At 33.7% G+C, this 13005-nt stretch overlaps 1 protein-coding gene across 3 annotated transcripts; it reads right to left on the bottom strand.

Annotated features, from left to right (window-relative positions):
* Nucleotides 1-3966: 3966 nt before the first annotated feature.
* Nucleotides 3967-12141, bottom strand: LOC105635566 (zinc finger CCCH domain protein). Of its 3 annotated transcripts, none has more exons than XM_089718063.1 (6): nucleotides 11539-12141; nucleotides 11265-11432; nucleotides 11049-11156; nucleotides 10453-10575; nucleotides 10262-10346; nucleotides 3967-4296 (listed from the first exon to the last, which is right to left on the bottom strand). In XM_089718063.1, the coding sequence occupies exons 1-4, from the start codon at nucleotides 11894-11896 to the stop codon at nucleotides 10469-10471; spliced, it is 741 nt and encodes a 246-aa protein (XP_089574189.1). In that variant the 5' UTR covers nucleotides 11897-12141; the 3' UTR covers nucleotides 3967-4296; nucleotides 10262-10346; nucleotides 10453-10468. The 3 variants fall into 3 exon arrangements, with proteins under 3 accessions (XP_089574189.1, XP_089574188.1, XP_089574190.1); XM_089718062.1 differs by having other exon boundaries at nucleotides 3967-4274; XM_089718064.1 differs by having other exon boundaries at nucleotides 3967-4274; nucleotides 10453-10568.
* Between the last annotated feature and the right edge of the window lie 864 nt (nucleotides 12142-13005).

Below are 13005 nucleotides of genomic sequence, written 5' to 3'. Positions count from 1 at the left end.
TTCTTCCTCAGACATTCCAATAGATTGACAATAGGCATCACTCTAAGTTTTCAAACACAGATATTAAAAGACTCAATCATATTGTTGGTGCAGTCATCACTCTTCACATAGGTCTTATGAGCATGTCTTGCCCATTGATGTAGAGGTGTCTTGAGAAGCCATTCTAAAGATTTGCCATTTTGAAGTTTTCCTATGTTTTTAGAATGATATTAAACTCCTGAATGAAAGTTGCCTTTGCAGTAGCCCAATATTCCTTCCTCAGAGTCAGTCCAGGGAATTCCTTTTTGAAATTCATGAAAATATGCCTGCAGCAGAATCTGTGAATTGAATTTGGGAATTATTTTTTCACAACTTCCACAAGTCCCTGCTAGGTTAACAAAAACAAAAAAAGGCATTATACTCTAATATAGAAGAACAATAATTCAAGCTGACAATGACTTATTTTAGATATACATTTTTGCCTATCTAACATAAAGATTTATGGTTTCTCCTCCATAGCTATCTCAATACATTATACCAAACAATCAAGAAAGAAACTCCACGAGGAATGATTCTCAACTTCAACCATAGCCCATGCAATAGGTAGAACACCCTTGTTCCCATCTAGGGTAACTGCAGCTAGAAATATTCCTCCATATGAACCTTTCAAGTGACATCCAGCTAGGCCTATGAAAAGCATGTATCTCTTTTAGTAAGCCCATCCCTCAATGCCTTGAAGGATATAAATAGTCTGCCAAAAGTAAAAGGGGTATTGCCATTGATAAAAGTTCCTTCATTATACTTTTATAAAGCCTCACATTGTCTTCTAATGTGATTATAACTCTCTTCGTGATCTCTACCCACTTCCAACTTTGCACTGCTTCTTACTTTATAAAGCCGTCATAATTTAGGTTCAATGCCCAACTTTTTGCTAAGCCCACTTTGCCTAAGTTCCATGCTCATCTTAAAATTAGAAGAAAGTTAGACCATAAGCTTGCTCTTAATCCATTTTGTGTTTACATTAAGGTTTTCTTTCCCAAGAGACTTCACACAAACATGTTCATCTTGAAGGGTTTTCATCATAAAAGTCACTTGGTCAGCTAAAATGGAAGCATACAACCTCTATTTATAACCATTTACCTTACAAGTCATAGTAAACCCATCCTATCTTTTTTGTCCCATTTAATTACATAACCACCTTTGATAGCATAGTCCCTTATTGCCACTCTTAAAACTTTAACACCACTAAGAACTTAGCCAACTTCAAACTTAACATCTCCTGTCTTTGATGGGACATACTTATTTGCATCACATTCTTGAATAGGTCCCTTCTCTTCATGCATGTAGGTGCATTTTGACTATCATTTTCACCCTCACTATTCGATAACTCTATGTTTACTCCAGAGTCCACATCACTGTATGCATTCCGTCATCACATCAGCATCACACTCAACAAAAGGATCCACAACCTCTCCAGTATGAATTGTAGATTCTGGTACATGTCTTCTAAATCAGCAACACATAGTTCATCATCTTCACTCTCAGTCCATCCATAGTCATCATCTTCACTATCATCTTCACCATCTTTTAATAAAGGAGTAGGTGTAGTAGGAGTCATTCTTTGCCTAAAGGAATATTTATATGATGGCTGAGTTGGGTTTTCATCAAGATTGGGCCTATGGCTTAGACCTTTTTAGTATTAAAAAATTATTTCAATGGGATTCGTACTAGGGCCTAGGCCCACATTGGCCCTCTCATTTGAATTTTCAAACCTTCCCCTTCTATTGCTATCACTACCATTTTCAAAATTTCCATTTCCCCTACCCCTTGCCATGCTTGCCTACCCTTACACTACCCCTTTTACCTCTTCCTCTTCCAATACCACGACCCCTGCCCATGTTAATCATCATGTTCCTTCCCCTTTGTGGCATCCAATATCCATTTCTAGATTGCTCTTGCATCAAATTGCCTCACACATTTGAATTAAATATAGTAGTGCTTCCTATCCCTCTCCCTCTTTCCCTTTGCCCCTGCTTGAACCAACATTTCCTACATTTTTTCTTTTTATTCATTGTTTTCCATACCTCCTATATTGCCCCTATCACCCTCAATACTAATGTGCCCTTCACTAGAGTTTTGATTTCCATCCCCAACCTAACTCTGCTCTCCCATTTCAACATTCCCCATGTTTCCTGGTGCAAATGTTTCTTCTCCACCTTCATTACCTCCACTATTACCCAAATTTTTTTAGCAACTTGACTTAGCACATCAACACCACTATTACCCACATTATTTTCACTAACCTAACTTAGCACTTCAACAACACTATTACCCACATTGTTCTCAACAACTTGACTTGGCCCATCAACAACAAGTAGAAAATGTTGCACTATGACCTTAATTTTTTCTTCAATACTATCATTATATATTTCAAACATTAACATCACATCATCATCATTGTCAATCCCAAAAGCTACACCGCATACAAGCTCTATAAAACTTGATTCTATACCAAAAAGCTCATAGATATTGGTGAGTAGGATGATATAGGAGTACCTTTCAAGATTTACATTGCCAATGGTTCCCTGTCGCCCTTCATATGTAACGAAAAGAGTGTAATATGGTGGTAGAGCCATACTAGAACAAAAAACAGAGCATCATGATCTAGAAAATAAACAGACACAAAACCCTAGCATCTTAACTCATTCAATTTCAAATCGCAAGCAAATAAAAAACAAAACGCATCAAACAAAATAACATGACAAAATGAACTCCAAAACTAAAAATTTGAACTTTAATAACAAACTTATTAAATAGACCAATGAACAAAACATATCTCTTAGATGACCATTTTCCTTCACCTGTAGCCTTAAAGTAAACAACTTTCGAATGCACAACTCTTTCCTAAATTGAACTCCCACAAATTTCCCTTTCTTTTGATCCTTAGCGTGGAAAAAAAAAATTGAGAGCTTTTCGTTCGTTAGAAGAAGAAGACAAAGATGGAGAATGGAAAACTGGACAATCCTTTTCTGTCCAATGCTTTCTTTTGCCTATTATCAATACGACGTAGTGTGGGGTATAGGACATTCTAGACTTTTCAGAACAACTTAACGGCTTCTTGGCTAAAAAATAAATGGAAGGACTACAGAGTGCAATGGAATCAATATGCAGGGATATTTTAGTTCATTTAAAAAAAAAAAAAAAAAAAAAAAAAAAAAAAAAAAAAAGAAAAGAGGACAGACTAGTAATTCATGGTCAAATATAGGGATGTAAATAATCCTCTTTTGAAAATGGAGGAAATTCAAAGGTGTATTTTCGTATTAGGCCTTAATTTTTTATACATTAGAAAACCAAAAGAATTAGCTAATAAAACTTTGTTTGAGGTGTAAATATAACAAAATGAAAACTTTGTTTGGGCTACCAAAACCTAACCTGCCTGACTACCATTGGCGGAACAGAGATTCTCCATTGATTCCAGAAATTTCTATCACTTTCAAAAGGGATTACAGACAACTTACAAGACTAAAAGTGACATAAATTAAGGGTGACATCGGTTCTATTTTGATTCCGATTAGAATAAAAAATTATTAAAAATAAAATTATGGAACTTTTTATGAAGAGAATCAAACCAATTGAATTTTTTATAAAGATTTGATATGATTTTCTTTTTTTTCATTTTGGTATTTAATTCTTTTTTTTTTTTTCCACAAACAAACCAACACAACCAAAATAATTGTTGAAAACAAACTAAATATTTACATTCCGATTTGGTTCAATTCACTTTATTTTAGTTCAGTATAAGAACATTAAATTAAATTGAAATAATTAAAAATTCAGGTTTTTAAATCAAAACTGAACTGAGTATTCAAATGGACCAAACCAAATTCTGAGATAAGGGGTTCAATTTGACTTTTCAATTAAAACCAAATAATGCTTACCCATACATAAGGCTTAATACTGTATCTGTAAAGGCCAGGCACAAGAAAATAACAAATCAAATGAATAATCCCTACAAAATCTGTATGACAAATGCATTATAAATCTGTTGATTGTCTTTAGTCTTTAGGATTTGCATTCAGGACTGCAAATCCTTTTTCTGAAAAATACAAGCCCCCAATCCAAAGGAAAAAATAAAAAAATGAAAAATATTAGCCCCCCATTATCGAGGTAGCGAAATCGAGCTCAAGCCTTCGGCATTCCTACTTCATGTAGCCTAAAATTGACTTAATTTCATCTAACTGTATATCCACAATGCTCCATTGTCCACTGTGCTAGCAGCTTTTGCTTTCTCCATCCTGCAATTCTACACAGAATTATCTGAAAGAAAAATATGAAATTTGTCTAGAGCAAGAGTTGCCGACATGGTATCCACAGAATTGTTTAACCAAAAAAAATTAATTAAAGCAACTGTCTGTGTGCATCAGAAAGAAAATCAAGTCATTTTTAATTCATACGGTCGCAAGGCTTATCCATAATCACAAATCAGTGCAACATTTTTAAGTGTACAACTCTATCAATCCTAATGCAAGTCACTTTTCTTGTAATAATCAAGTTCCCCTTAGTAGCTCATAGTTTGATGCTTCCCAAATTATATATCACATGGTTTTGATACCAAAGTAACAGTATCTACTAAATAACCACTACAGTCAATGTAAGACTGGGGTTGAACTTTTTGGTGCTTGGTTAGCTAGGAAGAACAAAATCACTCAACCTCTTTATCCAATACAAAGAAAGTTTGAAGTCCCAAGCAGAATTGGAAAAACCTTGCCTAAATGATATATTAAGGATATTATTATGTCCACTATACTTAGTAGAAAATTAACAAATGAATCAAACAAAATGTTGTTCATTTCCGGGGGAAAAATTGTGAACAGAATGCGAAGTGCAATTTCTTAGTAAAAAAGTTCCCAACAAAAGCCTAGAGAAGATTGTTGGTGAAGGTCCATCTACCATTGGTATTGGTGCTGTTGTTGAGAAAAAGACTTCCTTAAACATGTAAATTAGATCCATTAAAGATAGATAAAATCCCAAAGAGCTAAACTATTTCAAGTTGCCTCTTGCAACCTGTAAAACAATGCTGTTTGAAAAGCAATTTTCAACCTCAATGCCACATAGACTAACATCATTTCTAACTTGAAAAAAATGAAGAAAAACTAAAGGTTTAAATGCAATTTAAAGTAAGGAAATTAAAGTATGCATATCAATGCATAAAACGGATAGTAACACTGAAGAATTTTATGGAAAAAATTTGCTCTCTCCAAGATAACTCCCTGTCTCTTTAAAGGAATTCTACAATGTTATCAAGTAAATAAACTCTGTGCTACAATTGAAACTCATGACAGATTACTACTACTAAATATGACAGCCAATAAACATGTTTAGCTTATTGTTTGCAGTACCAGAGATAATGCTATGCAGAAAGGTTGACAAACTCTCTAGACTACTTGTTACAAGGGAAACGAACTTTTTTTAACAACTCATGATCAAGGCTAAAGGGCTGAAAAAAACAGCTCTCCGCCATTCTGCTGATATTTATGGTTATCTACTCAGTATTCCTTCACATAATCTCCACTGCATTCTTTTGTGCTGTTCTATTACATATGACACCACTTACCCAAGAATTGAGTCACTTGCAAGGACATGGAAAACACAAAGTATAATCCTTTTGCACCAATCAAAGTATTATTAATATGCAAGTGCAGAACTACTGAACAGGAAGGGGCTTCTGCCAAGCAGCATTTTGTAACCCAATGGCATCCACCAAAAGTGTGTTCTCTTATCATCGAATTACTTTATGGTTCTTATATGTATTGCCGAATACTTGCTACATTAGTTCTGTATGTAGTTGTGAGGCAAAAGACTCCCCCACCCCCACAAAATAATTTTACAGTTATCAAAAAGCATCTACCACAATTTTGAATGCACATGTCAAAAACAAATTTTTCTTGTTAACACTTGCTATGTGATTTTCTTAGATGTTCCTCTGATTATTAATGCATCCCAGGATCTCCATTTTTCTATTAACAATAATGCATTGATTAAAAATTTATTATATTATCATTTTAAACTTAAATAAGTAATAGAATTCTCAGAATATATTCATTTATTTATGTACAGTGCACTAGTTAGAAGCATTGCCAATTTGTTCTGTTTCGCATTTTTGTTAGGCTGCTCTTTTGCAAACTGTGTTTGTAATATTTAAAGCACAAATCATGGTTGAGAAAAGCTAGGTTTTTTAGTTTCTTAAAATATGGTTTTCTAAAAGTAATTTTAAAGAAAATTAAGCAGGTAAAAAAAAAAAACAAAATGTACTTCAGATGTACAAATATTTTTCATAGAAAAGTAAAAAAAAATTGAGTTATTAAAAATAGTATTATATGTTATTTGCGACATTAAGAGGTTTTATGAAAGCATCTTAAATTGAAGTTCAATATGTGATACAAAATTTCTCCAAAAGAATACAATTCAGACTATAAAGGAGATACTTTTTGGTTATCTTGTTACTTTTTACACCTATTCAAGTAATAATGGTCCAAATATCTCAATCCTTGCCTCCATATATAAGTATATGTGGTATAAAAAGTATATTATCATTATAATCAAAGTTTTTAATACCTCCTCCCCCTACCGTCTTTATATAAACACTAATACAGTAGTACCCTTTTGCACAAGTTGATTACTGTCTTATATGATTTATTTCCTTTATTGTAAATTTCTCACATAGCTGTAGGTTTATGAGTACATATACTAGGTTTTTGCGTATATTTATGCCAAGATGTAAGTCACAAATGCATAAGAAATAGAGAATCAATTTCTCCCAAAAACCTAACCTCTGATAATTCAACATGGTATCAGAGCTATGCTAACCTTTTTTTCAGTTACGAAAGAGAGAGAAAATCAGTAGAGAGAGAAAACCCTAGGTTAGGTCAAGCCTATTGCACCCTTAGGATGGAGACTGAGTTGTCACCGCCCCCTCTAGGTGGATGAGCTACTGCCGACCATACCCAAAATTCGGCAGCCATCCGACGAGGCATGTGGGCCCACATACCACCAGAAATTTCTAGAGCTTTTTGCAGCTTATCTCATTAATAGGATGCCTCTTAAAGACACTGAACCTTAAAAGCCCTATAGCACCCTCACAGGGTAATACCTCATATACTTTTCCTCCAAAAGTATTTGGTTGTGTTCGTTTTGTTCATCCTACGCATGGAGGCAAGTTAGAACCTAGAGCTTTGAAATGTGTATTTGTTGGTTATTCTACTACTCAAAAGGGTTATAAGAATTATCATTCTCCAATCCAAAAATGCTTTGTGAGTATGGATGTGGCCTTTAGAGAGTTTGAGCTTTATTTCTTCCTAGCTACTCTTCAAAGGAAGATTAGGATAGAAGAGAAAGCTCCTTTAGCTCCTACGTCTGTATATGTTTCTGAACAATTTGCGAATCTAAACACTAGTAATGAGCATGAACAAAAAAAAGGTAGACTTGACATGCCGGATTTAAAGAGGCACAATCGAAGAGAGAAGGTTAATACCATCACGCATGATACACCTGGTCAACCGTCAGCTCTCTGCAATCAGCTCCTGAAAAACCATTTGTTGAGTCTTCTATAACTCCTGATTCTAATTCTGATGCAATTCCTTTAATATTCCTAACTTTGGACCTGTCTTTGATGATGTTGATCTTCCCATTGCTCTATAAAAGAGGTTAGAACTTGCACCAAACATCCTATATCCAATTTGTTTCTTATGACTCTTTATCTCCTTCCTATAGAGTCTTTGTATTGTCTGTTTCTTTTGTTTCTATTCCACAAAATTGGCAAGAAGCATATCAAGATCCAAAATGGAAAGCATCAATTGCGAAGGAGATGAAAGTTTGGCAAAAAATGAAACTTGGGAACTTGTTACTCCATCAGGGAAGAAACCAGTGGGATGCAAATGGGTGTTCACAGTAAAACACAGGGCAAATGGCACAATTGAAAGATATAAAGCCAAATTAGCAGCAAAGGGATTTACTCAGACTTATAGGGTGAACTATCGAGATACTTTTGCTCCAGTTGCAAAGATGAACACTATTAGAGTCATGTTGTCCTATGCAACCAACCTGGATTAGAGCCTGCATCAATTTGATGCAAAAAAATGCTTTTTTGCATGGTGATCTAGAAGAAGAGATGTACATGGATATTCCCCCAGGTTTTGATGATGAGAAAACCAAAGGTAATATTCGCAGATTGAAGAAAGGCGTTGTATGGGCTGAAGCAGTCACCTAGAGTATGGTTTGATAAATTCAGTAAGGCCATGATTTCCTTTGGGATTTCTCAAAGTAAAAATAATCATACCTTGTTCATCAGACACTATAATGGTAAGATCACTTTACTAATGGTCCATGTTAATGATATGGTTGTGACTGGAGATGAGGAGGAAGAGATTGCTCGCTTAAAAAAGTTGTTGGCTCAAAAATTTGAGATTAAGGACTTGGAAAGTCTAAGATACTTTTTGAGTACAGAAGTTGCTAATCAGATAAGGGGATCTTTCTTTCTCAAAGGAAATATATCCTGAATCTCTTGAAAGAAACTAGCATGTTGAGTTGTAAACCAGCTGACTCTCCCATCGAAGTTAATCACAAGTTACAAGCAAGAATGGGAGCACCGGTTGACTTGGTTCAATATTAGAGATTAGTCGACAAATTGATTTATCTCTCACATGCTAGACCTGATATAGCATATGCTCTAAGTCTAGTTAGTCAATATATGCATGATCCTTATAGTTCTCATCTTGAAGTTGCCTTTCGCATTAAAGATATCTAAAGTCTGCTCTAGGAAGAGGTCTACTTTTCTCTAAGCATTGTCACCTCAAAACATAAGCCTTTACTAATGTTGACTAGGCTAGATCCTCCAGATAATAGGAGATCAACTTCTCGTAATTGTACCTTTGTTAGAGGAGACCTAGTTACTTGGAAAAGTAAATAGCAGGCTGTAGGAGCACATTCGAGTGCATAATCGGAATATAGAACTATGGCTCAAAGGGTTTGCAAATTCTTATGGCTAAGGAAGACAATGGAAGAATTGTGAATGCCGAAAAGGAGAAGGTTCGACTTTGATCTGTGATAACAAGGTTGCCATTAGTAGGGATAGAAGCGGGGCGGATACCTGCGAATTTTGAACCACCCATACTCATATCCGTTTAAAATTTTATTACCCATATCCGTCCCAAATTCATTTAAATATCCATCTAAGTACCCATATTCAAACCCGTTTAAAATTTTACTATCCGTATCCGTCCCAAACCTATTTAAAGTAGCCCTTAAACGGATAGGTCATCTGCAAATTTTAAATTATCTAAATCCAAATTTTTTTAAATTATTTTTCACTAATAAATGGGTAGGGTACCCACGAGTAACTGTGGTGAAAATCGTTTATTATAGTGGGTAATAGGTAACGGGTACCCAAAGTCTAATACAAGTATCCTACCCGTATCCGTTGTAGATAGTAATTTCACTACCCGTATCCATCTCAAACTCATTTATAACTATCCGTACCCTCATTAAACGGATCAGAGTGGAGCGGATACCCGTCTAACTTTCATCCGTAGCGATTAGTATTGGGTACCCAAAGTCTAATACTCGTACCCTACCCGTATCCGTTGTAGGTAGTAATTTCACTACCCGTATCCATCTCAAACTCATTGATAACTATCCGTACCCTCATTAAACGGATTGGAGTAGAGCGGATACCCGTCTAACTTTCATCCCTAGCCATTAGTATTGCTCAAAATCCTGTTTAATATGATCGGACAAAGCATATAGAGATTGATAGACATTTCATCAAAGAAAAAACCATCCAGGGTATTTTGAAGCTTACTCGTGAAACTTCGGATAATCAGATTGCAGATGTTCTTACTAAAGGACTTAATAGCAAACAATTCCACAATTTGGTTTGCAAGTTGGGAATGTGCAATACCTATGCACCAACTTGAGAGATAGCGTTGACTTATATGTTCTTACATGATTTATTTCCTTTATCACAAACTTTCTATATAGTTGTAGGTTTATGTGTATACGTACACCTACATGTAAATCACAAATACATAAGAAACAGAGAATTAATTTCTCCCAAAAACCTAATCTCTGATAATTCAACAATTAGAAAACAAAGTTAAACCTTTTTGCACCAAGTCTTAATAACCTCCAGCAAAGGCGTAACAAACAAACCAATGATTCAGTGTTCAAGTTAATAAAACATAGTATATACTACGATGGTAAAAGCATCATTGGAAATGAAACTCACGTGTATTTAATCGAGATAAAATGACAAGGAGCTTAGTGAATTTCAATCCTCATCTTCCTCCAATAGCTTAGAAGGGAAGCACATTCTGAGAACAAAGCACAAAGAACCACATCAAACATTCTAACCATAATTCTTCATGTACATATGCAGCAGCCAGTTTTCAGATTAAATCAAGTGTCCATAATTGTTACCATCAATGGAGCAGAATCATTCATTTCCACATCTAACACTGTAAGGTTGATCAACTTTAGACAGACTGTTACTCATACTCAGCAGTTGAGGCTGAAGTTCTCGGGTCGGCAGATTCCTGCCCACTATGATAAAGGATCAGACTTCAATCCAAATTGAATAATTAAAAAAGTGAAAAAAACAAAATCAAATTAACACATGAGGATCTTTGTTTTTAAAAAATTTAACTAAGAGATCCCTAAATTATGGTTCTATCAACACTTTGGTCATTTCGTCCAAAAGGTAGTAACATGTCAACATAATCATAAGTTAGAGTTCTCATACTTAGCTGGACTATAATCTAGGAACCAATTTTATATTTTTCCACCTTAAAGACACTTTTTGTTTTTTTTTTTGTTTTTTTTTTTTTTTTTTTTTTTTTTTTTTTTTTTTTTTGTTACAAGATCAATTTCATCTTTTCTCCATTAATAATATTTTGGACGGAAGAACCAAAGTATTAATAGAGTCATGATTTATAACTTCATAGTTAGTTTTTAGAAACAGAGACCAAATTATATTTTTCCTTTAAAAAAAATACCCACATATACACAATTCATACCTTCCATTATGGTTTGATGATTTTCACTTGTACCCTTCTCTAAATCAGAATTTAATGACCGGGCAAGCCGTTTAACACGATTTAATCTTAACCCTTTTAAAGGCACACCTGAACCAGAGTCTCGAACGTATAAGCTTTGTATTAAAACCAGCACAAAAAGTTAAAAGAAACTTATGTGCTTATAATATAATTCATAAATATAAAGGAAAAACTTACAACTGGAATTTGCATTTTCGTTTCCTTTAATGATCAAATCTACAGAAATGCTGTGATTATTATTAGAAATACCCACAGGATCATCAAGTGATCTCGCCAGATGTTTCAAATGGTTTAAACGCAATCTTCTAGGTACTATTGCTAATTTATTGGCAGGAATTTCCAAACCTAAATAATGATTAAATCAAATTAAATAAATAACTATCAATCATCTGTAGATATTCTATTGAGAAAAAAGAGTAGGGAAAATCAAAAGAAAGAAAGAAAAACTCACCTATACAATTACTGTGCCCTGAAATGAGACCAGTGTTGCATTGGGCACTAACATTAACATTTGAGACGGAAAATATTGGTGCGTATTCCTCAATTTTGATAGGGGAGACGGAATTGGTGATAATGGTGCTGGTGACAGCGGCTGTTTTCTGGTTGAATCGAGGGTCTAAGCGGGCATTTTCAGCTCTCTGACGACGGAGTTGGTAGTTTCTACGCCGTCTAGCGAGATGCTTTTCCCTCTCTTCAACACTCATAGATTGTCTTCTTTGCCTATCCCTAATACGACGCCGTTCTCTCTCTTGCTCCTTCTGCAAGTTCCTCATCAATGCCCTCTGCGATCCCTCCTCCATCATAATCATTTAAGGAAATTAATTTTTTAAAAAAAAACTTGATATAGGTAAATTGAAGTGGGTCTCAATGGAAATTGAGAAATTGGTGGCAAATTAGCCAGAAGAGCGAGAAATTTAACGCCATAAAAAACATCAAATGAAGAGGAAGAGGAAGAGGCGAAGACGAGGAGGAATAATAATAATATGGACCGCTAACTCGCGCTTTTGGACCGAAACCTCTGCTTCTACTGTCAATTTTACGACCGCCAATCTTTTACTATGCTCAAACTAAACCAACTATTCCGTTTTATCCTTAAAAAAAAAATTTATATATATATATATATATATATATATATATATATATATATATATATATTTCACTGTCAAAGTATACATCGGTTTTAATGGCTTTTAAGTTTTAACTATTAAGAATTTATTATTATTGATTATCACGAATTTATTAGTTTTAACTATTAAAAATTATTATATCAAACTTTGTAATTTGAAATTATTGAGTTTGTAACGATGTCTTTTTCTTGTTTTTAAGTATAATATTACCTTTCTCTATTTACAAATTAATAGAATAATTTTTATTTATATTTATTAAGTATGTTCTAGCAATTATAGGAAGTTCAATCTAATTCTAAATAGGAAATTATTAAAAATTTTAGTTTTATTAGTTGAAAAATAAAGCTCATTTAATTATTAAAGATTTTAATTTTCTATTTAAATATAAATTTTATTGAATGAATTAATAAATTATATTATATATTATATAAGATATATATGGTAAGAATATAAAAATTTAAGGATTTTAATTTTATTAATTGAAAATAAAGCTAGTTTAATTATTAAGATATAAATTTTTTATTTAAATATAAATTTTATAGATAAAATAATAAATTATATTATATCAGATATAAGATATATAAGTAAAACGACCCGAAAAATCCTTTTTAAAACTTTTTCATTTAAAAATATAATCATAAAACCTAACCAATGAAATCAACGGAAAAATAATTTACTAATACTAAATCGGACCTGTAAATCAGCCTAAATTTTTCGAAAACCAAGCGAAAAACTAGAAAACTAAGCAAAATCGGGTCAAATCTCTTATTTGAGCCAAATCGGTTCGAATC

This window comes from Jatropha curcas, chromosome 2, assembly GCF_041381405.1.
Source record: "Jatropha curcas cultivar XTBG-Jc1 chromosome 2, XTBG_Jcur_1.0, whole genome shotgun sequence".
Taxonomy (NCBI): domain Eukaryota; kingdom Viridiplantae; phylum Streptophyta; class Magnoliopsida; order Malpighiales; family Euphorbiaceae; genus Jatropha; species Jatropha curcas.
Note: the sequence above shows the minus strand (reverse complement) of the source record. Positions and strands in the feature narration are given on the sequence as shown.